This window comes from Chelonia mydas, chromosome 5 (genome assembly GCF_015237465.2).
Source record: "Chelonia mydas isolate rCheMyd1 chromosome 5, rCheMyd1.pri.v2, whole genome shotgun sequence".
Lineage (NCBI taxonomy): Eukaryota > Metazoa > Chordata > Testudines > Cheloniidae > Chelonia > Chelonia mydas.
The window spans coordinates 76,207,190-76,235,184 of NC_051245.2; the positions used below are offsets into that span (position 1 = coordinate 76,207,190).

General features: G+C 43.6%; 1 protein-coding gene across 1 annotated transcript in view; it reads left to right on the plus strand.

The window, feature by feature from the left end:
• Positions 1 to 27,995, plus strand: part of SNX24 (sorting nexin 24) — a 139,091-nt gene that overhangs the window by 71,450 nt on the left and 39,646 nt on the right. The window contains exons 2-3 of the mRNA XM_037901620.2: positions 5,419 to 5,502; positions 17,836 to 17,940. Coding sequence (XP_037757548.1) covers positions 5,419 to 5,502; positions 17,836 to 17,940 — 189 coding nt within the window. The remainder of the gene's footprint in view (positions 1 to 5,418; positions 5,503 to 17,835; positions 17,941 to 27,995) is intronic.

Sequence of the window (27,995 nt, forward strand, 5' to 3'; positions counted from 1 at the left end):
CCCCTATCGCCCCAGGGCTTGAGGTGGGCTTAGAAGCTCCAGCCCATCAGGCACCCCGTTGGGGGTCCGCACCCTGCTTGCCCATTTTAGTGGGCCACGGGGCGGCACCAAGGGCCCACCGGGGAACAACCGGGAAACTGTAACCCCACCCCCCCATGAGCTGCGAGAAGAACTGCGGAAGTTTTTAGAGGATGTCCGTGGCTCCTGCAACAAGGTACAGCTTGCTGTCCAGCGATGGGGGGGACTTTTTTCAAATCCTCCAGGCCACAAGGGCCGTAAAGGGACCGGAAAGCAGGATGCCGCGGCCTACTGGCGGGTCCACGTCTTCCGTGACCAATTACCTACGGGACGGGTCAAGGACTGTTGCGCAGCCCGCTGGGGGATGCGAGCGTTCCTGCCAGTGAGGATCCCCCCCGGCCCTCCCCATGACACCTCTCACCATCGCAACGTTGAACACCCGGAGTTGTAGGATGGCTCTCCGCAGGTCCCAGGTGCTCTCCTTCCTTCGGGAGGGAGGGTACTCTGTGGTTTTCCTGCAGGAGACCCATACGGATCTGACCGCTGAAGACAGTTGGCGGCTGGAGTGGGGGGACAGGGTCTACTTTAGCCATTCCACAGTTCGGCAGGCTGGAGTGGCGACCCTGTTCTCCCCCGACCTTAGGTCCGAGGTGCTAGGGGTCGCTGAGGCCGTGCCGGGTCACCTGCTGCATCTCCGGGTCCGTATGGAGGGGCTCATGGTTAACCTCGTTAACGTGTATGCCCCGACATTGGGCCCGGAGCGGCTGCAATTCTATCAGCAGGCGTCCGCCTTCCTCGGCACCTTAGATTCTCATGAGTGCCTGGTCCTGGGAGGGGATTTTAATACCACCCTCGAGGAGCGGGACCGCTCGGGGACCGAGCAGAGCCCAGCCGCCGCGGACACCCTCCGGGAGATAGCTGAACATCACTCCCTAGTGGACATCTGGCGTGATCACCACCCGGATGGCACTTCCATGTTCACCTTTGTCCGGGTGGAAGCCCATCGGTCGAGCCACTCCCGGTTGGATCGCATTTATTTATCACGCTTCCATCTCTCACGAGCCCACTTCTCCAGCATTCGGCTGGCCCCATTTTCTGACCATCACCTAGCCACCGTGACAGCCTCCCTCCATGTGGAGAGGCTGGGGACGGCCAACTGGCATTTTAACAACAGCCTGTTGGAGGATGAGAGCTTCGTGACGTCCTTCCGGGAATTCTGGCTGGCCTGGCGAGGTCAGTTGCGTGCCTTTCCCTCGGCGCAGCGATGGTGGGACCTGGGGAAGGTGCGCGCCCGGCTTTTCTGCCGCGACTACACCCGGGGCGCCAGCCGACGGAGAAATGCGGCAATAGAGCAGTTGGAACGGGAGGTCTTAGAGCTGGAGAGGCGTCTGGCTGCCAGCCCCGAGGACCCGCTCTTCTGCGGAGCGTGCCGGGAGAAGCGGGAGGAGCTCTGGGCCCTCGAGGACCATCGGGCCCTGGGTGCCTTTGTTCAATCCCACATCTGCCTCCTTCGGGAGATGGATCGCGGCTCCCACTTCTTCTATGCCCTGGAGAAAACGAGGGGGGCCAAGAAACACGTCACCTGCCTCCTGGCAGAAGATGGCACCCCCCTCACGGAACCGGTAGAGATGTGCGGGAGGGCCAGAGCCTGGACCGAGTCTCTGCAGAGCGGGGTCCTCCCTCTTTCGTGCAGGCGAGCTGTGCTCGCCTTATTGCCGAAGAAGGGGGACCTCCGCGATTTATGAAATTGGCGTCCCGTCTCGCTCCTGAGCACGGACTACAAAATCGTAGTGAAAGCAATCTCGCTGCGGCTAGGGTCTGTGCTGGCGGACGTGATCCACCCAGACCAGACCTACACTGTCCCGGACCGCAGTATCTTTGATAACCTATTTATGGTTCGGGACCTTTTGGAACTCGGGTGTAGAGACGGTCTGTCGTTGGCCCTCCTGTCCCTAGATCAGTAGAAGGCGTTCGATAGGGTGGACCACGGGTACCTCCTGAGCACTCTGCAGGCATTTGACTTCTGACCCCGGTTTGTGGGTTTTCTCTGGGTGCTGTACGCTTGTGCAGAGTGTCTGGTTAAGCTCAACTGGACCCTGACCGAACCGGTCAGCTTCGGGCCAGGAGTACGGTAGGGGTGCCCCCTCTCGGGCCAGCTGTACGCTCTGGCGATGGAGCCCTTCCTCTGTCTCCTCCGCAGGAGGTTGACAGGGTTGGTGCTGCGGGAGCCGGAGCTGCGGCTGGTCCTGTCGGTGTACGCTGATGACGTGCTCCTCGTGGTCCAGGACCCGGGCGACTTGGCGTGGGTGGAGGCTTGCCAGGCCATCTATTCAGCAGCCTCCTCCGCCCGAGTCAAATGGGTCAAGAGTTCTGGCTTGGCGGTAGGAGACTGGCGGCAGGCGAGCTCCCTCCCACCCGCACTTCAGACCGTCCGGTGGAGCGCAGGTCCGCTGCTCTACCTCGGCATTTACCTTTCTGCCACGCATCCCTCTCCGCCGGAGAACTGGGAAAATTTAGAGGGCGGGGTGATAGAGCGGCTCCGGAAATGGACGGGACTACTCCGATGTCTCTCCCCCTGAGGGAGAGCGCTGGTGCTTAATCAGCTAGTCCTGTCTATGCTCTAGTACCGGCTCAACACCCTGGTCCTGGCCCCGGGTTTCCTGACCAACCTCCAGACATCGATTCTGGGGTTCTTTTGGTCAGGAATGCACTGGGCCCCTGTAGGGGTTCTTCATCTACCCCTGAAGGAAGGAGGACAGGGCCTGAAGTATCTGCACACTCAGGTCCATGTCTTCTGCCTCCAGGCCCTACAGAGGCTCCTCTATGGTGCAGGCAGTTCGGCGTGGAGCATACTGGCGCACGCCATCCTGCGCCGCATCCGAGGGCTCCGATATGACTGGCAGCTCTTTTATCTCCGTCCGGGAGGTCTTCCGCGAGACCGCTCCGGACTGCCGGTCTTCTACCAGGACCTCCTCCGGACTTGGAAACTGTTTTTAATGACCAGGTCCGTGGCAGCCACCAAGGGGGCAGATCTCCTTGCAGAGCCCCTCCTACACAACCCCCAGCTCCGGGTGCAGATGGCGGAGTCCCGCACGGTGCACCAGAGCTTGATCCTGGCAGAAGTCACGAGAGTTGGAGACCTCCTGAACTACGACCAGGGAGACTGGCTGGATCCCCTGACGCTCGCTCGGCACATGGGGCTCTCCAGACATCAGTACCCCCCGGCGCCTACTTCAGGAGGCGAAGGCTGCTTTGCCGCCCGCTGCTCGAGCTTACCTCGACCGGGTCCTGCTCGAGGGCACGCCCGCCCACCCACTACCCCAGGCCCGCCAGACCTTTTAATTGGACCCCTGCCCCGCAGACCCAATCGATCCCCTCACCCCTTTACTGCGAGCCGGCTGCATGAACTGCAGCCGGTATGCTTCCAAACCGTGCCAAGGAAACATCTATACAACCTCGTGCTCCACACCCTTCACGCCCTCACCCTAGTGTCCCGCCCTGACACAAAGTAGCAAGACCTTCTGCCACCTCTGGAGGGTGAGCAGCCCCTGTGGGCCAGCCTATATTCCACCTTGGTTCCGAGGCCTGTCGGGGACATCAGTTGGCGGCTCCTTCACGGAGCTGTGAGCACGGGCACGTACTTGGCGCTTTTCAACCCAATCCCAGATACTTGTCCCTTTTGTGGTGTGAGGGAAACCCTGGCGCATGTATATTTGGAGTGCGCCAGGCTGCAGCCCCTGTTCCGGCTCCTCACAAATCTTTTATTACCTTTCTAGTTGCATTTTTACCCTCACCTTTTTATTTATGCACTCCACTTAGACATTAAAAATATGTTAAATTAGCAGCTAACTTTAAGTTGATCTTTTAATACCTTTCTCCATACATATCATTTCATTTACAGCTGTGAATTTGTAAAATATGTCTGCTGATGTCTTGAAGCTTTGCAAGGAGCAAATAATTTCTGGGGACAGAGTTTCTGGTAGCCAAAAAATGGGTTAAGCTGCTCAAAGTGACTTGGATATAGTAAAACTCCTGTTATAGTGAAATAGAATGAAATCCCAAATTGTTTCAATGGATTATAATGTACAAACTAATTCTGGTATTAATGAAGATCTGTATATAGTGAAGTTACCCTGCTAAATATTGTCTTCACTCTGGATCTATTCATATTATGGCTCAAACCAAATTAAAGCCCATGTTTAACATGGCTTCAGTAAGATTCTAACTAAATTGGTTTTTAACATGTTTGGGCAACCAGTGAAAATCATTGCATATTTGAGTCATGTTTAAAAAACATGTTCTAGCAGAGAACCCACCATACACTGAAAAATGGGTTCCAACTCACTCCTGAATAGCTTAATCTGAGCCATGCTATCTGGCCAGACTCTGGTAGAAATCATTTTATCTGGATCTGAGTGTGAACAGTGTTTCCAAACTCATTTTAAAGGACAGTAGAGTGGGTCAAAATCTGGGTCCTTATGTAATATACTGTTCTTTTGTATAGCCTCTCACCATCCTGGGAATAATTACTTCCAGTATTTCCTAAGCAAAACAGAACAAGTGTAAGAACTGCTGGAAACAGCAGACACCCCTCTTTACATTGCTTTTTGACTGATCTTGTCTTCCTTTAATAGACCATGTTTTCACAAGCATTTCAAAATATTTCTCATCACTTGCCCTCAGAACTTGATCCAGTGACCTGAGAATCAAGCAAATGTCATGTTAGTAGCTACTAATTAGTGGATTGAGAGAGCTTCTTTGTCTGGCCTTTCAACCTTCCACAGGCAGCAGCAAAAGCTGTCATACGTATCATGCAAAGAAAACGAGCCTTTACCACATTTTTTTCCATGGTGTAAACAGTAGAACAAGCCCAGCTGAGATTAGAGATGAATATGCAGGTTAGGAAGAAATTAACCTACAATGTACTGTTCACGTTTATTTCTCTTCTGTTGTAGAAGACATACTACTTCTGTCATGAGGAACGTATTGTACATATGTGTGGCAGTTACCATGCAGCATTGTATGAGAGAGAGAGAGAGAAACAAAATCCCTGTATTTGTTCTATTTATGTTTTCATTGCCATTTTGTTTTCTTCTCCCTTCAGTGAAATAATTTCTATAAGGGATTATTATTGTATAATAAAAGTTAAAGATTAAAAAAAAATCCAAAGCTTAATTGCCTTTAAATGTGTTTGCTGAACAAACTTATTAGTAGAGCATTTAGTCAGAGTCCTCATTAATCAATGTTGTACTCCAGTGTCTCCTGAGTCTTCTGGATTTTGGGGGATCAGCTACTGTAATTAAAGGAATGAAATACATCATGGTCACAAAATTAATGTGTTAGATGACTGAATGTTTTGAGTGGGTGAAATTAATCTCTTTTTAATTGATATTTTTACAGGTCTTTAAGATAGAGGTGCTGATGAGTGGAAGAAAACATTTTGTCGAAAAGAGGTATAGTGAATTTCATGCCCTCCATAAAAAGGTAAATTATCTCTCTCCTTTCTAGGTGTGTAACTTAGTTGATATAACTTCAGGTTAACTTAGTTGATGTTTGTTTCATTTCTTTTGAAGGTGTCTGTCAGGGTTCCCTCCCCACTCTGAACTCTTTCTCCTTGCTGAGAAACACAACAGGATGGAATTCTTGATCCGGTCCTTCCTGCATTAAAACTGCTCCCACAACACGCTTGGATGCATCTGTGGTTACCAGGAACGGATTGTCAAAATCTGGGGCCCTTAGCACAGGGTCAGACATGAGTGTCGCTTAAAGCTGGTTAAAGGCCTTCTGACACTCTTCAGTCCACTGAACTGCATTTGGCTGTTTCTTTTTGGTTAGGTCTGTCAGTGGGGCGGCAATTTGGCTGTATTGCGGTACAAATCGCCTGTAATATCCAGCCAAGCCTAAGAAGGATTGGACCTGTTTCTTTGACTTTGGGACAGGCCACTTTTGGATAGCATCCAGTTTGGCCTGTACGGGGTTGATAGTTCCTTGACCCACCTGTTGTCCAAGGTACGTCACTCTGTTTAGGCCTATTTGACCCTTCTTAGCCTTAACAGTTAGTCTTGCCTCTTTTATGCGCTCAAAGACTTTTCGTAGATGTTCCAGGTGTTCTGCCCAGGAATCCGAAAATATGGCCACATCGTCAAGGTAGGCGACTGCATATTCTCCCAATCCCGCGAGGAGACCATCTACAAGTTCTTGGAAGGTGGCGGGTGCATTTCGCAGCCCGAAAGGGAGCACATTAAATTCATACAGCCCGACATGTGTGGTGAAGGCTGACCTTTCCTTGGCAGATTCACCTAGCGGTACCTGTCAGTACCCCTTGGTTAAGTCCAAGGTAGGGACGAATTGAGCCCATCCCAGTTTCTCCAATAGTTCATCTGTGCGTGGCATTGGATAGTTGTCTGGGCGAGTTACAGCATTTAGCTTACGGTAGTCCATGCAAAAACGTATCTCCCCATCTGGTTTGGGAACTAGAACCACTGGAGATGCCCATGCACTGCCAGAGGGGTGGGATTACACCCATCTGTAGCATATCCTGGATCTCCCATTGTATAGCAGTTTTAGCTTGAGGAGACACCTGATAAGGTTCGTCTCTAATTGGGTGAGCGTTACCTATGTCAATGGAGTGGTATGCCCGTTCAGTCAGTCCTGGGGTGGCTGAGAACATCGGCACATAGCTAGTCCACAGCTCCTTGATCTGCTGTAGCTGCATACGCCCAAGGGTCATAGAGAGGTTCACCTCTTCCACGCCACCATCACTTTTCCCTTCGGAGTAGACGCCTTCAGACCACTCAGCGTCATAGAATCATAGAATATCAGGGTTGGAAGGGACCTCAGGAGGTCATCTAGTCCAACCCCCTGCTCAAAGCAGGACCAATCCCCAATTTTTGCCCCAAATCCCTAAATGGCCCCCTCAAGGATTGAACTCACAACCCTCGGTTTAGCAAGCCAATGCTCAAACCACTGAGCTATCGCTCCCCCTCATCTCCTCCCTGGGCTGTAAACTGACAAACCTTTAATTCTCTGGAATAAAAGGGCTTTAGAGAATTAATATGGTACACCTTAGGCTTTTGGTTTGAGGTGGGGAATGCTATGAGATAATTAACAGCTCCCAGGTGCTCTTGGACCATGAATGGACCTTCCCACGACGCTTCCATTTTATGGGCCTGGAGCGCCTTCAAGACCATGACCTGATCTCCTACTTGGAAGGAATGCTCTCTGGCATGTTTATCATACCAGACTTTTTGCTCTTTTTGAGCATCTTTTAGGTTTTCTTTAGCAAGAGCTAAAGAAGTTCGGAGGGTGTTTTGTAGGTTGGTTACAAAGTCCAGAATGTTCGTTCCTGGAGAAGGTGTAAACCCCTTCCATTGCTGCTTCACCAACTGTAATGGCCCCTTAACCTTGCAGCCATATACAAGTTCAAATGGTGAAAACCCTAAACTGGGATGTGGTACAGCTCTGTAGGCAAAGAGCAACTGCTGCAACACTAGGTCCCAATCATAGGAGTGCTCATTTACGAATTTACGTATCATGGCCCCCAAAGTTCCATTAAACTTCTCCAGATTATTTGTTTCATGGGGTAAGAGTTGGCAACCAAGTGATTCATCCCATGAACTTCCCAAAGGCTTTCCATAGTTCCTGCCAGGAAATTAGTTCCTGCGTCTATAAGGATGTCGGAGGGCCAACAGACCCTGGCAAGAATGTCTGTTAGTGCCTGGCACACACTTTTAGCCCTGGTGTTGCTTAGAGCTACTGCTTCCGGCCTTCGGGTGGCAAAATCCATGAAAGTCAGTACGTACTGCTTTCCTCTGGGTGTCTTTTTTGGAAAAGGACCCAGAATATCCACAGCTACTCGCTGAAATGGAACCTTGATGATGGGGAGTGGCTGGAGAGGGGCTTTGACCTGGTCTTGGGGTTTTCCTACCTTTGGCACACCTCACAAAACTGGACATAGGTAGAAACATCCTTTCCCCTTCCCTCCCAGTGGAACGACTTTGCCAAATGGTCTTTGGTTCTGTTCACCCCAGTTTGGCCACTAGGATGATCGTGGGCTAAGCTTAAGAGCTTTACCCGGTACTTAGTTGGAACTACCGACTGTCTCTGAGAATGCCAGTCTTCCTGGTGTCCACCAGAAAGAGTTTCCTTGTATAAAAGACCTCTTTCTACAACAAACCTGGATCGATTAGAAGTCCTGAGAGGTGGTGGGTTGCTCCGTGCTGCCGTCCAAGCTCTCTGGAGGCTTTCATCTGCTTCCTGTTCGGTCTGGAACTGTTCCCTTGATGCTGGAGACATCAGTTCCTCATTGGATTGTGGACCTGGGCTTGGTCCCTCTGGAAGCAATGCAGGTGATGGGGCTGTTTCCGTTGACTGTGAACCGCTCTCCGCTGGTGCACTATGTTGGGGTTCAGGCTCCGGCTGAGTCTCTTGTGTAGGGTTATCTGCTGCTGCCAGTGCAGGTTCGGTGGGGCCCTCTGGTGTTGGGGTTGCAAGCACTAGATTCAGTGCTGGCAATGGTTCTGGTGCTGGTTGTTCCGCCAGTTCCGGTTCTGGGACTGGCTCTGTCTGGGTCTCTAGGACTGGATCCACTACTGCTGTCGCAGACGTTGGCATGGGGTCCAGTTCCGTCATCTCTGACTGGGCCCTGGTAGAAGTCTCTGGAACAGAGCTAGGTGTGACAGCTTGCTTAGCCTGGCTGTGGGTGACCATTCCCACCCTCTTGTCTAGCTTCACATGACTGGCCAAGTCTTCCCCCAGCAGCATGGGAATGGGATAATCATCATAGACTGCAAAAGTCCACGTTCCTGACCAGCTCTTGTACTGGACAGACAACTTGGCTGTAGGCAAGTCAAAAGAGTTTAACTTGAAGGGTTGAATCATCACTTGGACCTCTGGGTCGATGAATGTGGGATCCACTAAGGATTGGTGGATAGCCACACTTGTGCTCTGGTATCTCTCCATGCTGTAACCTTCTTCCAGCCCACGCTCACAGTTTCCCTCCGCTCTGAGGGTATCTGTGAGGCATCGGGGCCTGAGGACCTTTGGTGGGACCCTGGTGCAATGAACTGTAATCTGTTGGGGTTCTTGGGGCAGTTGGCCTTTACATGGCCCAGCTCGTTACATTTAAGACATCGCACAGCTGACTGGTCACTGGGGCGAGGTGGGTTGCTGGAGAACAGTGTGGTGGGACGATAAGGTGTCTGGGGTTTTCCTTGGGGTGTAGTTGGGGCTTTGGGCTGCCCCCGGTAGTAGGGTGTGGTCTGAGGGTGTCCCTTCTGGTATCTGCTCAAACTGCGACCAGGGTTGTTCCTTTCTCCTCCCTCCACCCATTTTGTTCCGGTTTGCCCCGCCTCTCTGCAGTCTGGCACTGCTCATATTGCTCAGCATAAGAAGCAAGATTTTCTGCTGAGTCCATTTTCTTATCCCATAAACACTGTTTATATCATCATCAGACATATTCAGGAATTGTTCCTGAGCCATCAAATCACACACTCCTTCAAAGCCAGTGACACCCCTTCCTTTGACCCATTTAGCTAACAGATCCTTTATGTGGTTTACATAAGCCACATTACTTAGTCCAGGCCCTCTCTTAAGGGTTCGAAATTTTACTCTGTAAGTTTCAGGTGTAACTTGAAATTGTTTTAAAACCAAATCCTTGAATTTATCTTAGTCAGAAGCCTCATCAATAGGCATTTTGTTGAATATGTCCAGAGCTCTTCCAGTCAATTTTGCGACCAATGTCATCTTGTGAGCATCAGAAATTTTATGGAGTGTGCACAGTCTCAGTTTCTCAAAGGTGAGAAAATATTCAGCAATATCACTGGATTCATCATACTATGGACATAGTTGCTCCCATTTGTGGAATGTTGGGGAAGGATTATTAGGGTTATTCGGTATATTCTGCTGAGCCCTTGCCTTCTTTATCTCCAGTGCATGCTTCCTCTGTTTTTCCCTCTCCTCCATTTCTTTTTCTTTTGCCTCCATAGCTCTCGTGTGGGCAGCCTCTTGGGCAGCCTCCTCTGTCTTTTCCCTGGCTTTTTCTCTGGCCATTTCTGCCTCCCTAGCAGCTTTTTCTTTGGCCGCTTGTGCATCAATCTTTATCTGTCTGGGTTCTTCCTGTCTTTCATGTTCCTTCTGTCTTTCCTCAGCTTCAGATCTGGCTAATTCCAGTTTCTGTTGGACATTGCTTTCTGTCATCCTAGCCTCTCTGTGTTTAACCTAGCTATACCCGAGAGTTAGAAAGAAAAAAAAAATCTGCTTGTGAATTCCCAGTTCGCTATGCTGTAACCTGATATCTTTGCCTCTGATAGCTGTTCCCAGCCTACAGAAAAATCCTTTTGTTAAAAAACTAACACCTCTGCCGCCAGCCAAAGAGACAGAAAAAGCTCTAGCTGCTTTCAGTTAAAAAACAAACAAACCTCTTCAGGTCTGTGCTTTTGGTTCAAAATGATCTCTGGTTCAGAATGATCCCACCGCTCTGCCACCATGTCAGGGTTCCCTCCCCACTCTGAACTCTAGGGTACAGATGTGGGGACCCACATGAAAGACCGCCTAAGCTTATTTTTACCAGCTTAGGTTAAAAACTTTCCCAAGGCACAAATTTCGCCTTGTCCTTGAGCAGTATGCTGCCACCACCAAGTGATTTAGACAAAGAATAGGGAAAGGACCACTTGGAGTTCCTATTTCCCCAAAATATCCCCCCAAGCCCTTACACCCCCTTTCCTGGGGAGGCTTGAGAATAAACAAGATGAGTACAAACCAGCCTTGGATTTTTAAGACCCAAAAAACCCAATCAGATTCTTTAAAAAAACAGAACTTTATTAGAAGAACAAAAAAAAGATAAGAGAACAACTCTGTAAGATCAGAATGGAAGATAATCTTACAGGCAGTCAGATTCAAAACATAGAGAATCCCTCTAGGCAAAACCTTAAGTTACAAAAAGACACAAAAACAGGAATACACATTTCCTCCAGCACAGCGAATTTCACAAGCCAAACCAAAGAAAATCTAATGCATTTTCTAGCTAGATTACTTACTAACTTTACAGGAGTTGGAGGGCTTGCATTCTTGATCTGTTCCTGGCAAAGGTATCACACAGACAGACAAAAGCCTTTTCCCCCCTCCAGATTTGAAAGTATCTTGTCCCCTCCTTGGTCATTTTGGGTCAGGTGCCAGCCAGGTTACCTGAGCTTCTTAACCCTTTACAGGTAGAAGGACTTTGCCTCTGGCCAGGAGGGATTTTATAGCACTGTATACAGAAAGGTGGTTACCCTTCCCTTTATTTTTATGACAGTGTCACTGGTAATGTCCTATCTTAACTATGTGCATTTCACATCATCTCTCATAAAAGAGATGTCAGTATATTCCAAATGTTTTGTTAAGGGAGAGGGAGGTTTCTCAGATTATTCATGCTTTCCTTTCTTTTTGGTTCTTTTGTACTGCCATGTTGTTGTTAAACATCAGTAGAATCTTATGTCGGTAGATTTATTCTTGTAAAAGCATGAAATAATGCATATTTCTGTAGAAAAGGAATCTTTTGGAGGAGATCATTTGTATCTAGTCAAGCATGCTATTTGTTAACGCTAGAGAGTTGGGTGGCCAAACTCCTGTACGTTGAGTTGAACATGTGGCTTATATGTACCCACCAAGTTAGAGAAGAAAAAGGCCTACTGTATCATAGTCCTTCCACTGCACTTGTTGCAGTATTGAATTTATCCAATACTAAATGGATACTAAGTTTGTTTTTTTCCAAAGGCTAAGAATAGTCATCTCATTTATATGTATGAGATAATACATTTTACTCACTAATTTCCCAACTTGAAATCCATTACTCTTTTTGAGTTGCTTAGAAGGGTGTTAAAGGAGAATGTGATTGTCCCCCATCCAATAGTTGGAGCTGGATGCTTCTATTTAAAATTTCTGTTCTGAAAGGCAAACGTCTTATTCCATAAGTTTCTTCTGAAACAAGAAGTCTGGAAAAGAAGCAGTTCACTGAAGGTGACAGAAAAGTGGAATGCGCCTGCTGAGCTCCTGTTTACTAGAGAGTCCTATAGGAATAAGAATATGATTTGTTGTGTAGATTTTGCACAGTAGTTACTATGTGCATGCATTTCTTAACTTTTTTCTCCTTGGTAGATAGCCTCATTGTGCAACTAGCTGCCATTTAAAATTTTTCAGTTACATTTTCTTTTCAATCCATATTTATCTCCCATATTCATTTGGGGCCTATTTTTCCTCTTGTGCTCATGCTGATTATACCTATCAAAATCAATCACACTACTCACTGAGGCTCCAGTCCTGCAAAAAATCTATATATATTCAAAAGCTTAACTTTACACACACTGGAGTGGTCCCATGCCTTACATTTGTGAGTAATGTGTTTCAGGATCAGGTAGTTAGTAAGGTACTGCTCAGTGTGGGTAATGGTGGCAGAATCAAGCTGTTGAAGTGTAAGGAGTACTCTGCTAAATATAGTCATAACTGTCCTCCAGTTCTGGTTATCTAACTTCAATGTAACTTCTGTAGTTGCCCATTTATTCCCTGCACAATTTAGTTCCTCCCTACTTCTCTGTTTTTAACATCTTTTCACTTACCCATTGCCCTCTTTGCTCTGCTCAAAACTTAGGAATAACTGCAGCATTTATGTCTGTGTTCTGTTCTCAACTGCTTTCTTTCACATTTCCCCCTATGCCTGGATTTGGCATGCTGTGCCTCTACCCTCTTTTCCTTCATAGTCTTCCTTAAAACACACTACTTCCAGGACGTCTGTAAATGATCGTCCTTTTGTCACTCCCCAGAAGTGCTAGCAAAAGAAATAAACCTCCAAACCAGAAACTATAATAAGACATGTTCTAGACTTCACTGCTAACAATTACTTGCTTTTCCTATCCCTGGTGTGCTCATTGCCTGTTTAGATTGTACTGTGAGGTCTTCAGGGCAGCAGCCTTGTTTCTGTATTCATTTCCTTTACAGAGGTGAAGCACACAACATACTTTTTATAGCAAGTTCTCCTTCCTCCACCACTTTTCCAAAAACCTTGGTGGAAATCTTGATCTCCTTTGGCAATAACGCACTAGCTGGTTTCTCAACTAGTTTTTTCTCTTCTGTTCATAATAGAGGAATATTGGTGTCTCGAATTGGTGTACTAAATGAGTGCATTTGCCTTTTCTATACTGACACCAACAGACCATGAACCCTTTGGCAGAGAAAGCTCAGTCAATACAGATTCTGTGGATTCTACTCTTCTTAAATATCTGCCTCCCTGTTTCCCTACTTTCCATAAATAACAAAATGTCCTCACTCCTCTTGGAGATTTTTGATAACCTTAACCTGAATAATTACTACAAATAGCTTTATTTTTAAATAACATCATAAAGATCATTTAAAGCAAAACTGAAATTTCTTCTCTTGACAGCTGTCCCATATTAAAGTTAACAACTTGTAAAGATAAAGCCATAAAGGCAGGCTGAAAACAAACTCCCATACCTACAGGTTTTGCAGTTCCCTCAGGGCAGAGCCTGTTGTCGCATTATACCATTTGCAGTCGATTTTTGCTGTAAAGGGAATTTTTTTAAAGTAACTCCACTTGATTAGACCTGTATTTCACTGTAATGTAAACAAACTTGTTGTCATATGGTTTTCTTTGTATAATAGTGTCCATGTTTTCAGTGTGTGAATCAATTATTCTATAGTCCAGTTTTTCCCTCTTTCCTTTGTAAAAATCATTACATATCTAGAATCTTTAAGGTATGGTATGAACTTCAGTATCTGAGATTTGTGAAAACAAGACTTCTGTGAAGGTGTCTTTTAAAGGTGTCACATAGCCCAAAGCCCTGGCTTAGATGGACTTTTCCCCAAAGGAGATGAGCCAAGTGGAAGTAAGGAGGCCTATCAGGAATGATGATTTTCTGCTTCCCTCTTTCCTAGGGTTGCCAGGCATCTGATTTTTGACTGGAACGCCTGGTCGAAAAGGGACCCTTGTGGCTCTGGTCAGCACTGCTGACCAGGCCACTAAAAGTCTGGTTGGTGGCAGAGCAGGGCTAAGACAGGCTTCCTGTGTGCCCTGGCTCTGAATGGCTCCCAAAAGCGGCCAGTACGTCCGGCTCCCAGGTGCTGGGTCGGCCACGGAGGCTCTGCATGGCCAATTGGAGCTGCGGAGGCAGTGCCTGTGGGCGTAGGCTGCACGCAGAGCCCCCTGGCCGCACTGCTGCCTGGAAGCTGGACATGCTGGCTGCTTCCGGGAGCCACCTGAGGTAAGCACCGCCTGGCTGGAGTCCACACCCTGAACCCCCCTCCCGCACCCAAAGTCCCCCCCAGTGACTCGGGATGGGAGCAGGGCAGGGGGAAAGGCAAGGGTTTGGTTTTGTGTGATTAGAAAATAGGCAACCCTACTTCTTTCCCTTGTTGTGGGTGACAAGAAAAGGCAAGAGGAGATATTGATGAAACTAGACCATACCAGCAATGTGTGAAGGAAGGACTCCAGTTCCAAGTTGGAATAGGAGATTCCTTACTCAAAACAGTAATGAATGTCCATGTTTAAAAACAAAATAAATAAAAAAGTTCTCAAGATATGTGGCTTGATTACCCTCCTGTCTGTGTCCCCCTCTTCCGACATTCCAGCTGCATAAAGGAGCTGATAAATCCTGCTTCCTGTGTTGCCAAGTAAGAAAGAGAGAAGACCTAAAATCTGGTGGAGAACATGTGCTCATTTACACAAGCTCTCTGTTCCCACAGGCAGGTGTTTATTATTGCTGGCTTTTCACACATCTGGCTGGCTTTGCACAGAGTAGATTTGGCCTCTGTGTAAGTCAGTGGTGGATTAATGATTTTGCCACCTCTAGGTCCCGCCCCACTGCTCCCGGCCCCCCCCCGCATCAGTTCACCTCCACTCCGACTCCGCCTCCTCCCCTGAGCGTGCCGCCGGGTCCTGCTTCTCCCTGCCGGTGCTTTTGTGCGAAACAGCTTCGCAAAGGAGGGGGGAAGAAGGGGGAATGCGACGCGCTCAGGAGAGGAGGTGGGGCCGGGGCGGGGATTTGGGGAAGGGGACCAATAGGGGCAGGGCGGGATGGGGAATGGGGGCGGGGAAGGGGTGGAGTTGGAGCGGGGCTGGGGGTAGAGGGCGCGAACCGGCACTGGGGGAAGCAGCCTCTGGATGCTGTTGTAAATTTGCCGCCTCTGCAAATTTGCCACCCTAGGCCTGGGCCTTGTTGGCCTAGGCGTTAATACGCCACTGGTGTAAGTGACAAACTAGACTTTGCAGGTTTACACACCTGTAAATGCAGTATGGTATTTGTTTCTGTTTAGAATCTTAATTATTTTCACCTAGTCAATCTGCAGAGGGATTGAAATGCTTTATTTTTATACGTAAACATATATTAATATAAATATAAAATATAAAAATATATGCAATTATAAAATAAAATTATGAAACATATATTATAAAAACATATTATAAAATCTTTAAAATATTCACTTGCTTTTCTCAGTACAAAAAAAATGTAAGGAGTAGATGTGATTACCATTCCTAAACTGGAGTCCATAAAAATACGAAAATTTACATTTGGCAAAATTATCTACAAAGTTATTTTTTAATAATTTAAAATAGACGAAAATAGTCTTGACACATCATTTTGGGAAATGATTCCATACTTTTAAATTTGACCCATCTTTCATGGTTCAGGCAACAGCTCATATAATAAAAGGACTATTAAATGACCCTGAGGTCAGTGACGGCATTAAAAAGAAATTACCCTCGGGTAAATAGTTCTTTTATTTATATGGTTGGCTTCAGACAGTATCCAACAATCTCAGGAACTATTTCATTAACATACAAACATATATGTGTGTAGTACATTTACATATTATTATAAGGATAATATATATTGAAATATGTGTGTTATGATTTATATTTTGTCTCTCTGTATACAGATATAATAAATGCACATACATACACTGCATATACTTGCACCTTTCATCTGTCTTTGTTGATTGGATGGGTTGTGTAACAGGGCCACAGAGCAAGAAGGATTGTTAATCATCAGTTGAAGTGTCATCTGTAGAGTATTTTTTATCTTGTAAGCAGCTAAGCCCTACTGGAAACTTGTACTGTTTCAGGTTTGTCTCTCTTCATCTAAAGCAATTCATTACTCACCAACAAGAGCTGTCATAGACCCCAACAGTTGTGATGTTAGCTTCTTCAACACTCTTGACAAATTTAAAGAAAAAATTGGGTTTTTATACTATGATTTTAAGATCAGTAAGTAGAGGTGTTTGGTGGTTTTTTTCTGCTTGACCTTGGACACATTTGATTGTGATTTAGTATATTTGAAAAATAAGCAAGTTGCAAAATGTTTCTAGAACAACTGAGGTTTTCTTATTGGACCTTCATAACTTATGATCTTAGAGACAGTGATATGTTGGCACTGCATTTTGCTATAGTAACATCTCGGCAAGCTCAGAGATGAAATGTAAATTCTCAAACCCCCATGGGCGTACATGTCAAAGTCAATTTTGAGTTTCTGCCCTTGTGTTTCTCTCTTCACATTTACTCAGAGGCAATATGCAGCTGAAAAAATGTCTAGTGTCACCTTCCATTAAAATTCAGTGGAATCCATTCTAGTTATTGTTTTGCCTTTTAGTACTGAAAAAAAAAGTTTAGTTGTTTTTGGAATGAGGATAATTTTTATCTTCTGTGGAAGAAGTATTATTAGGTATAAATTATTTTTTTAAAAATATTTGTGAGCTATACTGCATAAAATCGTCACAGGAATGACAATAGAAACTTACGTAGGGATAGATTCTGTAGCAGAGTTTTGCTAGTGCTATGTATACATTATTACAGAATTATGCTCATTTTACTATTACAGTTTTTCCCTTCATCTCTCAGGGTGCCTGCTTTCTGGAAAAGCCAGTAGCTAGTAAGAGGCTTGTTTTCCACCACCTTTCCCCAAATGCCTGTATGTTGAATCGGGAAGTTGTTTCAATTGCAGTCCGTCTATCTGCTTACTTATATAATATTTATCAAGGTAGTATCCGAGTGCCTAGCATCCCTGCCAAGTACTATTCCCATTTTACAGATGGGGAACTGAGGTATGGGGCAGATTAAGTGACTTACCCAAAGTCACACAGGAATTGAATCCAGATCATTAGAGTGCCAGTCTAGTGCCCCTGTCCACTAGAGATTAGACCATCTTTCCTACCCAGTCATTCTCAGCCTGATTCACAAGGATTCAATAGTAGTTCAGTAGCTCAGCCAGCCAGATTCATAGGTTTTACTGCTCTTTTGTCACTCTCCGGGGGACCCACCCTTGTAAACTGATGAAGTTAATGGGAGCTTGAGAGTACCCAGTATCTTGCAGGATCAGGCCCTAAATGAGGCAGCATACACTTCAAAGAAAAGCTGTGTTAAAATATTTGTTGGTGTGTAGATTGGATTGTCCAGTGAGCAATATTCAGCTAACTGTCATGTTGTTGTGTTTAGTCCCTGGCTTGAGTTGGTGTCCAGGTCTTCAAGTATTAGAGCCATCCAGCTGCTGCAGTTTTGCTTTAAATCTTTGGATCAAACGGCATTATCAGTTGGATTCCTCATTGCCAAAAGGTCAGCTAAGCTGAAATAACTTTTATCTGTGACTTGTAGATTTGAAGAGGGATAGTAAAGTCAGTTCATTATTCCTCAATGAGGTGTTTAGTAAATAAATTCACTGCAGTTACTGATTTTTCTAAATGGCTACCTTTTCTCCCCGTGTTCTGACTGACTTATAGCAGAAATGTTTTTACTGTAAAGAGGGGATATATTTTTATTTTTCGTTTTGTTTGCAGCTCAAAAGGTTTATTAGAACGCCGGAAATACCTTCCAAGCACGTGAGGAACTGGGTCCCTAAGGTCCTGGAGCAGCGGCGACAAGGCTTGGAAATATACTTACAGGTAAGCTCCCTGTCAGCTCTGTGTGTGTGTGTGTCTGTGAGAAGAAGCAGCGCTCATTTTTAGAGCTGCCCTAGATGCTGGTGTAGCACTGGAGCATTTTAAAATATACCCAGAAAGAAGAGACTTGGATTTCATTGGTGGAGTTTGGGCCCAGAGGAAAATGGTAGACTTGAATTCTTTGCAGACTGTGGCCCCTCTTTGTACTTTCTGTCCTCTTGCAGGGGGAAAGAGGATAGGCTTCAGCTTGCTAGAGATAGGCAATGGGGAGTCCACCCTGAGTTATGGGCTAATGATAGGTCCCCTGTAAGCCCTCCACTGCCCTCACTTAAATGCCTGCTATGGGAAGATTGGGCTGATAGCACCCCTCTCTGATGTTATGTTTAATAAAGTTTTGGTCTGCAGCTTAAAATACATTCCTGTGTCTCTCCTCATTCACTTGCATGTCTGGATCAAGAGCTTGTTTTCAGAGTTGACCTGAACACTGGTGTAGCACTGAAGTGTTTTAAAATACTAGATAGTTGAATCCATTAGGTGAAATCCTGGCTCCATTGATGTCAATGGCAGAACTCCCGCTGTCTTCTATGGGGCCAGGATTTCACCCACTGTCAATAGCTACACTGTAATAAGTTAGTGCTGACCATTAGGGGAGCTGTTTAAGCTGGCAAAAGGGGAAAAATGCATTACATAAGTAGTGATCATTTGTGGCTTAGGTTCTTAATGAGTCTTTACCTAGACATTCATTAATTGTGGGAATTCCTACTGCAACCACATACCACTTGAAGCACTCACTACTTAGAAAATGGAGAGTGCCTATGATTGTTGAAATTTCTCCCAGATTTCAGGGAAGGTTGGAAGCTGGGAAGGAAAAAAATCATACTTTAATTTCAGAGTATCTCCAAAAGGGAAGAATTTTGGAACTGAGGAGGAAAATACACTTTAAATTGTTTGTTTTGATTTAATCTTAAACTAATTCAAAAACTAGGGGATGGTTTTCAGGCGTGGGCATCCATGTAGTAAAAATGAATGGGTGGCTGCACATAGAACTTTGGGGAAATATTATGTTCTGTTTCAGATTATTTTTAAAAGAGAATAGACATTTCATTGTAAGAAGACTATTTCCTAATTTAACATTTTTTTTATTGTTCTGCGCAAACACTTCCCTCTGTCTTTCTTCTTACTCTTCACCATATTTGTGGTATCAGAAGTAGCTAAGGAATTTAGGTAAATTTCTTGGGAGTTTGTGTGTATACAAAATTTGTGGGATTACTTTGAACACTCTTTTTAATAAATTGCTGTTCTCAGGAGTGGCAAAGAGAAGTGGAGCATTGTTGATACTCTTGATTTATTTAGCCTTTCCCTATGCATATGTTTAAGTAACCAGTTTTTGTTTTCCCCTGCATTAATGGATTATTTTGTTTTTACCAAGCTTCTGTTTTTGAAGATGTTCATATTTGTAGAACCCAGTTGAACTTTTTTGTTGATAATGAATGTGGAAAAAAGATAATACAACAATCAGTTGTAACATTATTACACTATAATTATTATGTAAGTTTTATTTTGAGGAGACGCTTAGAATTTGTTCATGTATAAAAATGTGATCTGCTTAAAATTAACTGTTGCAGAATATCATTCCTGAGATTGACTGATTTGATTGATTTAGGAGTGTATACTTTTGAATAGGGTGCGATATAGGTGAAATTACTACCATTATTTCATTGCTGAGAAACTACAAAGACACTATCACCCCCTACTGGAGGAGTTAATTAACTTACATTCCTACTTATATCATTAACTTTGGTTTTATTGTCAGTAATTTTGATGTGCACTGATGGGGAAAGAAATTTTAGACAAGATTTTAAAAAATATAAGCTGAATTTTAGTAAAATTCATATTGCATATTGAGGCATTTAAATAAATGGCCAGATTTTCAGAAGTGCTGACTACATGGCCATTCCCAAAGATGTCAGTCGGGCCACTTATTTAGGTGGTTAACTTTAGGCATTCATTTTTTTAAGTTCTTGGCCTTTAATTTCAAACGGAATGAATCTAAAGTGTTGAAGGGAGATCTGTATAAATGTAACAGCAGGGATTTAGTGTTTGTATACTTTGGCTGTTACAATTTACACCTGCTGTATGTGTAGCTGTAGAGTGCCAGCATCTTTTTGATACTAGTAGATTGTTAGTGAATTATGATACAGTTGTAAAAAAAAGTAGTAATTTTTTCAAGCCCTTATAAGGGGGTTGAGTGTTTACACAGTTGCTACTGCCAAACCATTGTCTTTATGCTCTCATGTAGTAATTTCTCAATATATGTGTTGCACCTTTAAAACACACAAAGTTGGCAAAATGGTGTTGTACCGTGCAGACTGCAAACAAATATTGACCTGTTTCAGTCATTGCCTTATGTTGCTGCTTTATTTTTTTTTCTGTTGTATACTTCAGATAACCGAGTATGAGGGCCCCAGATAGTAAAATTTGAATCAATGTTTAATTGCATGAAAATGGAATGTTGTTCTTTGTCTTTTGTGCAACAAAAGAAACTATGTGTAATTCTCTTACAGTGATGGAAAATGCTGCAGCTGCCACTCCAGTGGATAAAAATGTCCCATCACCTTTACTTCATTAACCCAGCTTCTTGCATTATTTCAGAATAAATTTTAAAAATCCAGGTTCTCATTTTTTTATATTTTTGTATTTTTCTGAAGAATTTAAAAATAGTTAATTAGCACAGGTTTTTAAGAGATCATGCAATTCCAATGTTTGCATTTCTTTTAATATTTATCCCTATTTATTGTATGTTGAAAATTCATTGGATTACTTATTTGTTTCTTGATTTTGAAAGCTGTGAGAGGCTTTTTGTCTTTTCATAATGGATTGATTTTCTGCCTGGAAGTGCTAAAGGTTGATGTATGTTTTGTTTTAAATGACTGCCACATTTTACAAGTTCAAGAATGAAAGTTACAATTTTCACTTAAAATACTATGGAACAACTGGCTAAGAAGCACCAACATGTATTCAGTAGTTTCAATGGTAATAATAAACAGCATTATATGGGATTGCCAATACTGTGCACACACTGATTGATTGATAGGAGATAGGTTGGAATTATTAGTTCTTATTTATAAATGGGGAAACTGAGACACAACGCGTAAATGGGAGTCAGTGACAAAGCCGAGACTAGAGTTCACACAGCTCTAACTCAGAGTCCGCGCACTTGATTGCTAGACTACACTGTCTCAGAAAATACTGTTGAAGGGCAGTTTATCCCTCAGTTAGATATATAAAAAGGAGATTTCATAATCAAGGGGTTTAAGGTGGGGAAAGGTCAGATATAATTTCACATGGGTCCCTTATACGGAAAGTCTCTAATTCTGAGCAGAAAGGGTGGAAGCTTAACATATTTTAAAATTTTATTAAAGCTAATGTTAAAAATATTATGTAATACATAGGTTGAGAAAAGAGTGTCTGTACATCTGAGTATAGTGATTAGATTATTCACAAATATAAAGTTTGTATCATATGACTTTTAAAAACAATCAGCAATAACCCAAATTTAGGTGAATAAATTTAAGAATATAGTTTAGATATTAGCAACCAAGTATTCAGGTTGTACAACTTTTCATAAGTGATCTGAGATTTGGTTGTGGAAAGCAAAATATATCAGTGAGTGAAGATTGTCCTTCAGTAATTGAGAATTTAGGGTAGGTTGTCCATTTAGAAAATACAATCCATGAGGAAAGTAGTTCAGTTACTTTCCTGACTGCACTTCTCACTTCTCATTGACATATTACTAGGAATGTCTGACCTATACTGGTGAGATTGGATCAAGGTTTGTTTTAACCCCTTTACTTTCCTAAGAGCACTAGGAATTAGAAGCAGGGATGGAAATCCAGAGCGCCAATTGTTAGTCTAGGGAATGAGGAATACATCTGTTGCTTCCACTTTTTTTTCTTTGACTCTACTGTGCAATCGGTGACTGGTCATTTATCCTTTACCCCAAAGAGGTATAGAAATGGAAATCTCCTTTGATGGCATATCTGCAGAAATACTGATCACTTGAGAGGTTTCCACTCCCTCCAGGGTGGACTGTATATTGGATTAGAAAGCCACTTTCTAGATAAATCTCTTCACTGATGCCAGGGTTCGTTTGCCCAATAGATAATTGGTTGGGATTCCAATAATAGGTTACAATGAGGGATTCCACCTGATTGTTTATATAAGCAATTACTGCCATGTTGTCAATCCTGATAAGTATTAGCTAACATATGATTCATTCTCAGAAGAGCAGTTCTTGTGACCCTCATCTCTAATGAATTGATAATGGAGAAGTTTCTCTGATTTAACCATCTGCCCTCTATTGCACATTAGGTGATTCCATGTCCCAGTAAGATGACGCTGGATGTTACTGGAGAGACAAAGTGGGTGAAGTTCCTCCAGGGCAGATTGGAAGAGGCCCTGGAGGTTTTTCGCCTTCCTCTGTAGCATGAGGCACAGGTCACTTGCTGGAGGATTCTCTGCTCCTTGAAGTCTTTAAACCACGATTTGAGGACTTCAATAGCTCAGACATAGGTGAGGTTTTTCTCAGGAGTGGGTGGTTGAGATTCTGTGGCCTGTGTTGTGCAGGAGGTCAGACTAGATGATCATAATGGTCCCTTCTGACCTTAGTATCTATGAATCTATGAATATCTTTTATTGAGCAACTTCTGTTGATGAAAGAGATAAGCTTTCAAGCTGCACAGAACTCTTCTTCAGGTCTGGGAAAGGTTCTCAGAGCGTCACAGCTAAATACAAGCTGGAACAGATTGTTTAGCACAGGTAGTTAACACATTTTCCAAGGGACGATTTAAGGTGAAGTGCCCATTAATACTTCTGCATTCATAGGACAAAAAAGGACAATTAGTGGATTACAGATTGTTGTAATAACCATAAATCCAATGTCTTTATTGAGATCATGACTTTTAGTGTCTAGCAAAGGTATGAATTTAAGCTCCCAGACTCGTCTTTTGAAGAAGTTGTGCAGGTTTCCTTTGAGGACAAGGAATGAGAGGTCAGCTATGGAGTGGTCCTTTTGTGAAATGTTACTGTCATCCCAGTTTTACTTCCCTATAGGCTTGCCCTTCGGTAGGTTGTCTTTTAAAATTCAACAGCATAAATATTTTCTAACTCCCTTGCACAGAAGAAATCTCATCGTTTGCTGATATCTGCCCCTACAAGATAACAGACATAGTTAGCAGAGGTTGCCTGTGGATTTGCACCTGTAGTTCAGAATCAAAATACAAAGTCACCAATCACAGATGCAAGAGGATTTAGTCAGGCAGTGGGATATTGGAGAAGCTGCATGCCTCTGGTGAACATCTGAGTAATGACTCATTTCTTGTCATGTGCGCAAGCTGAAGAAAGCTCTTCTTGCAACTGACGACAATCCAGTGTAACGCAGCACTGATAGACCTTCTGAAATTCTCCCTGTGCGTGGGTCAATGCATCTGCTTTTACTTAACCTGCAGTTACTTTGTCCTTGTGCTGAGGAATAACAATTCTGACCACCATTACACTTTTTTTTTTTTTAAGTAAATTCAAGAGCTGAGATATGTCTGAAAGGAAGTGCAGTGAAGTGGGTTGGTTGCTGAGGTAATGTAGGTGACCTTAAATTATGCAAACAAACTTCATGTTAAAATACACAAGTGCTGGCATTCTATTTGAGTACATTTATGGGTCCCTATCACTATAGCATCTGAATGAATCAAACAGTGAATGTATCAACGCAAAACCCATGAGGAAGGGAAGTACTATTAGCCTCATTTTAGTTATCCAAGGTCAGACAAGAAGTATGGGGCAGAGCTGGGAACTGAACCCAAGTCTCCTGAATCCCATTTTGATGCCTTCTCTATTTCAGTGTCTGATCCATCCTTTCTCTCCCCTAGACCAGGAGTTCTTAACCACTTTCCTTGTGAGGCCCCCCCAGCATGCTAAAAAAACTCCACGGCTCACCTGTGCCACAACTCTTTTTCTGCATATAAAAGCCAGGGCCAGTATTACGGGGTAGCAAGCAGGGCAGTTGTCCAGGGCCCCATTCCACAGGGGGCCCAGCAAAGCTAAGTTTCTTAGGCTATGGCTTCAGCCCGGGTGGCAGGGCTTGAGGCCCCAGGCTTAAGCCCCATGCGGTAGGGCTGCGGCTATATGCCCTGGGCCCCAGCAAGTGAAATTCCGGCCCTGCTTGGCAAACCCCCTGAAACCTCACCGCTCCCCCACCCCACCCCAGTTGAGAACCACTGCCCTAGATGAACGTCATTTTGAACTTCTTGTATTCAGTGAAGAAATTGGACCATTTAAAAATCTAGAATTACACTAAGCCTCTGACTTTTTTCACACTGTGAAGAATGGAGAAAATCTCAATGGCCCTTAGTGAATAAAGAGCTAGTACTGCTATGCAGATTTTTATCAGGAGAGGTTGTATTCAAAGGTAATGCATCTCTTTTGATTGAGGTGAAGGAACTGATACTGTTTAAGAATGACCTACTAGTCTTTAATTTGATCTCGTGCTTCCATGAAGAGGACAGTCATGACTCCTAGAGAAAAGACTGGGGGAAATGGATTTTAGGAGTCAAAACCCCTTGGGATTTGAAGGTTTGGTAATTAACCCTGGGCAACAGAATCAACATTTCAGAAGTTTCAGGAATCCAAATCTTCAAAACAAAGTGTGAATCTTATGAAAACTGTTGACTCAAGATTGTTTTCTACCTAGGTAAACAGTCTAGAAATCTGACAAATACTTTTGAGCTACATCCCAATATTCTCCAGAATGTGGGTCTCCCCTTGAAAAGATATATGAATAAACATACAGTCTTTTCTGCAATTTATAAAGACCAAAAGAGGTGTGAGATAACATATGCCAATATTTCTGCAGCTGAAGCATTTCTGAAGCATCCAGTTTTTTCCCCGTTCACTGTCTTAGAGAGTTTCTTTCATAAAAGACCTACAGGAGGAGTCAGGATCTGTAAACAGAGGATGAATTTATGAGTGTTTGATTTTTTTTTAAAATTATTTTAATAATTACCCTCCTTCCTATTTCAGATAGGTTTATTTTTCATTCTTTGTCATGAATATAACCCATTTTTGGGAAACAATTAAACTGCAGGTGAAAAATGCAGATACACACTTTGCAAATTGCACCTGCAAAAGGGAGGCTGGAGACCCTTTTGAAAATTCAGCGCCAAATTTGATTTCAACTGATGGCTCTTTTGAGTTGTTCCAACAAACATTGCATCAGGATATTAAGGATGAAATAAAAATAAATGCTGTTTGGATAAAATGTATAGAAAATATTGTTGCATGTGAATGAAAATTTAAAAATGTCTCTGGTAGCACCAATATTAATGTGAGATGGTGAATTCTAAAGTTGTTTCACTGTCTTTTAAGTATAAGAAGAAGATTGAACTAAGTGAAAATATAAAAAAACCTAATTAAATGTGCTAGAGGGATATTTTGACTTCTTTGGTAACTGTTTGGGATCGTAAATTTCAATACTCTTTGAGAGTTTATATAGTTTTTCAGATTCCAACAGAGTATAGAATCATAGAATATCAGGGTTGGAAGGGACCTCAGGAGGTCATCTAGTCCAATCCCCTGCTCAAAGCAGGACCAATCACCAACTAAATCATCCCAGCCAGGCTTTGACAAGATTTTAGATTATGATCAAGCTAAATCTGTTCTATAGTTACAAGCACAAAAATTGTAAAAAAGATTATTTCTGAAGCTTAGTGGATTCTCAGAAGTATGATGATTTGTATAAAAATCCATTTACATTTGAGTTTTAAAGTAAAAAAATTGTGATTGCTTTTTGTGTTGTATAGTAAATTTAGTCTGAATCCATCTAAAACAGCATCACTAGGTAATCTGTTTTTCAGGACATTTTGTACATTTATTTCTCAAATGTCTTCCAATCCTAGACCCTTTATTTTTCTGTTGGGAAATTTGAAAACATTATTTGAAAAAAATTATAAGGATTTATACATGTTTTCTCTTATGCCAGTGTTATCAATTGATGTAAGAAATCTGTTTTTAAAAATAATTCAGGGGGAACTTATAATTGGGGCCCTATCAAATTCACGGTCCATTCACAGCCATAGGATTTTTAAAATTGTATATTTAATGATTTCAGCTATTTAAATCAGAAATTTCACTGTGTTGTAAGTGTAGGGATCCTGACCCAGAAAGGAAGCAGGGGGTCGCGGTACTGCTACTCTTACTTCTGCGCTGCTGCTGTCGGTGGCGCTGCCTTCAGAGCTGGGCAGCTGGAAAGCAGTGGCTACTGGCTGGGAGCCCAGCTCTGAAGGCAGAGCCACCTTCAGCAGCAGCGCAGAAGTAAGGCTGGCATGGTATGGTATTGCCACCCTTATGTCTGTGCTGCTGTTGGCGGGGTGCCGTCTTCAGAGCTGGGCGACTGGCCACCAGCCGCTGCTATCCGGCCACCCAGATCTGAAGGCAGTGCAGAAGTAAGGGCCCTCCTGCAGCTCCCTTTTGGGTCAGAACCCCCAGTTTGAGAAACGCTGGTCTCCCCCATGAATCTGTATAGTATAGGGTAAAAGCACACAAAAGACCAGATTTCACAGTCCGTGGCATGTTTTTCATGGCTGTGAATTTGGTAGGGCCCTACTTATAACTTGACAGATCATCTCGCCAAGATAACAAGACATTATGAATGACACAGTAAGGGCAGCTTCTAGTTCATGAGAAGATAAAGCAACCTTCTCCTTTACAGACCTTTTTCTTTTTCTGTCTGAAATTTCCCCAAAAGTCTCTCAAGAAGAGAGTGTCTCAAGCAGAAGAATTAACTGTACAAAAATGTCCAGAAAAATGCTTTTACAATTTTTGCATTTTTAACTCTAAAAAAAGTTTAGGTTTATCATAAACAAATGTATATGTTCTTTTGCTTGTCAAAATGAATTCCACCAGTAAGAGAGCTCATTTTCTAGACATAATTAATTGTCACCCAAGGTTGCTCACACCAAGCTGAGTTGCCCAAGCCTTGTGCAGGAATGGAAGATTTGCTGATGCAAGTAGCTTTTCAAGCTCAGGACAGCACCCCAGAGATCCACCTTTATTTTTGGGAAGTTTGCATACCTTCTGTTAAAAATCTTCGGAAGAACTAGAATTTTTCAGAGCTTGTAATACCAGTTTTATTAGGAATTTCAGACTTAGATATTAATACCTTGAGTCATTCCATGAAGAAGAGAGTCACCCTTTTCAGCTTCTGAGTCTGAGAAGAAGGAAGCTTTGATTTCAGTTCTTTTCTTAACTCTGTCTCTCACTAGATTTGATTGTGAAGAGAAAGAGCTCTCCAACACTCTGCCTGTTGAGGAATTTAATCGGTCCTGCATTGCTTAGCAGATCTAGTTGCTGTTGGCCGTTTAAGTCAGTGCTGTGGGTCTTCTGACAGGGAAGAAAGTGGAATGCCCTGTAGTATACTATTCAGTTTGAGCGAAACCAAAGTTTGGCCTGTGCACTGTGGTAGAAAAGTCATCTTGTGCATCTCTTCCAACGCATAATTGTTCTACACTGTACATTTCCTCAGGCTTTGTTTCTGAATAAAGAATGAGTATTTTGCTACTGCTTGTGGCTGAAATATTGCTTTATTGTCTTCTTGATTGCTGAAGGAACAGAAGATTCCTGAAAATCGAGGAATTAAGTCCTCTGTGACAAATAGGGTATTCCCTCCCCCCACCCCCCCATTTTTTTCTATTCCCTGCCTATAGTTGAGGAAAAAATATCTGTGAGATCAACTCACAGTAGCATGTATAGGTCAACCTTGTCTCTGCCAAGGCAGAACAGAAACTGGAATGTCCTTATATGTAGAATGGAGATGGTACTTAGTGAGTGGGGTTGTTGTACTTCTACATAGTCATATAGGACCAGAAGCAGTCCGTAAACCCGCCTCTGTAACTGGAACAGTTTGACAACTCAACCATTTGTACCTTGATTATACTTTAAACATTTTTTTAAAAGTTGCCCATCAATATCTATAGGGATGGAAAACCTATCAACCTGTATTGTGGAGT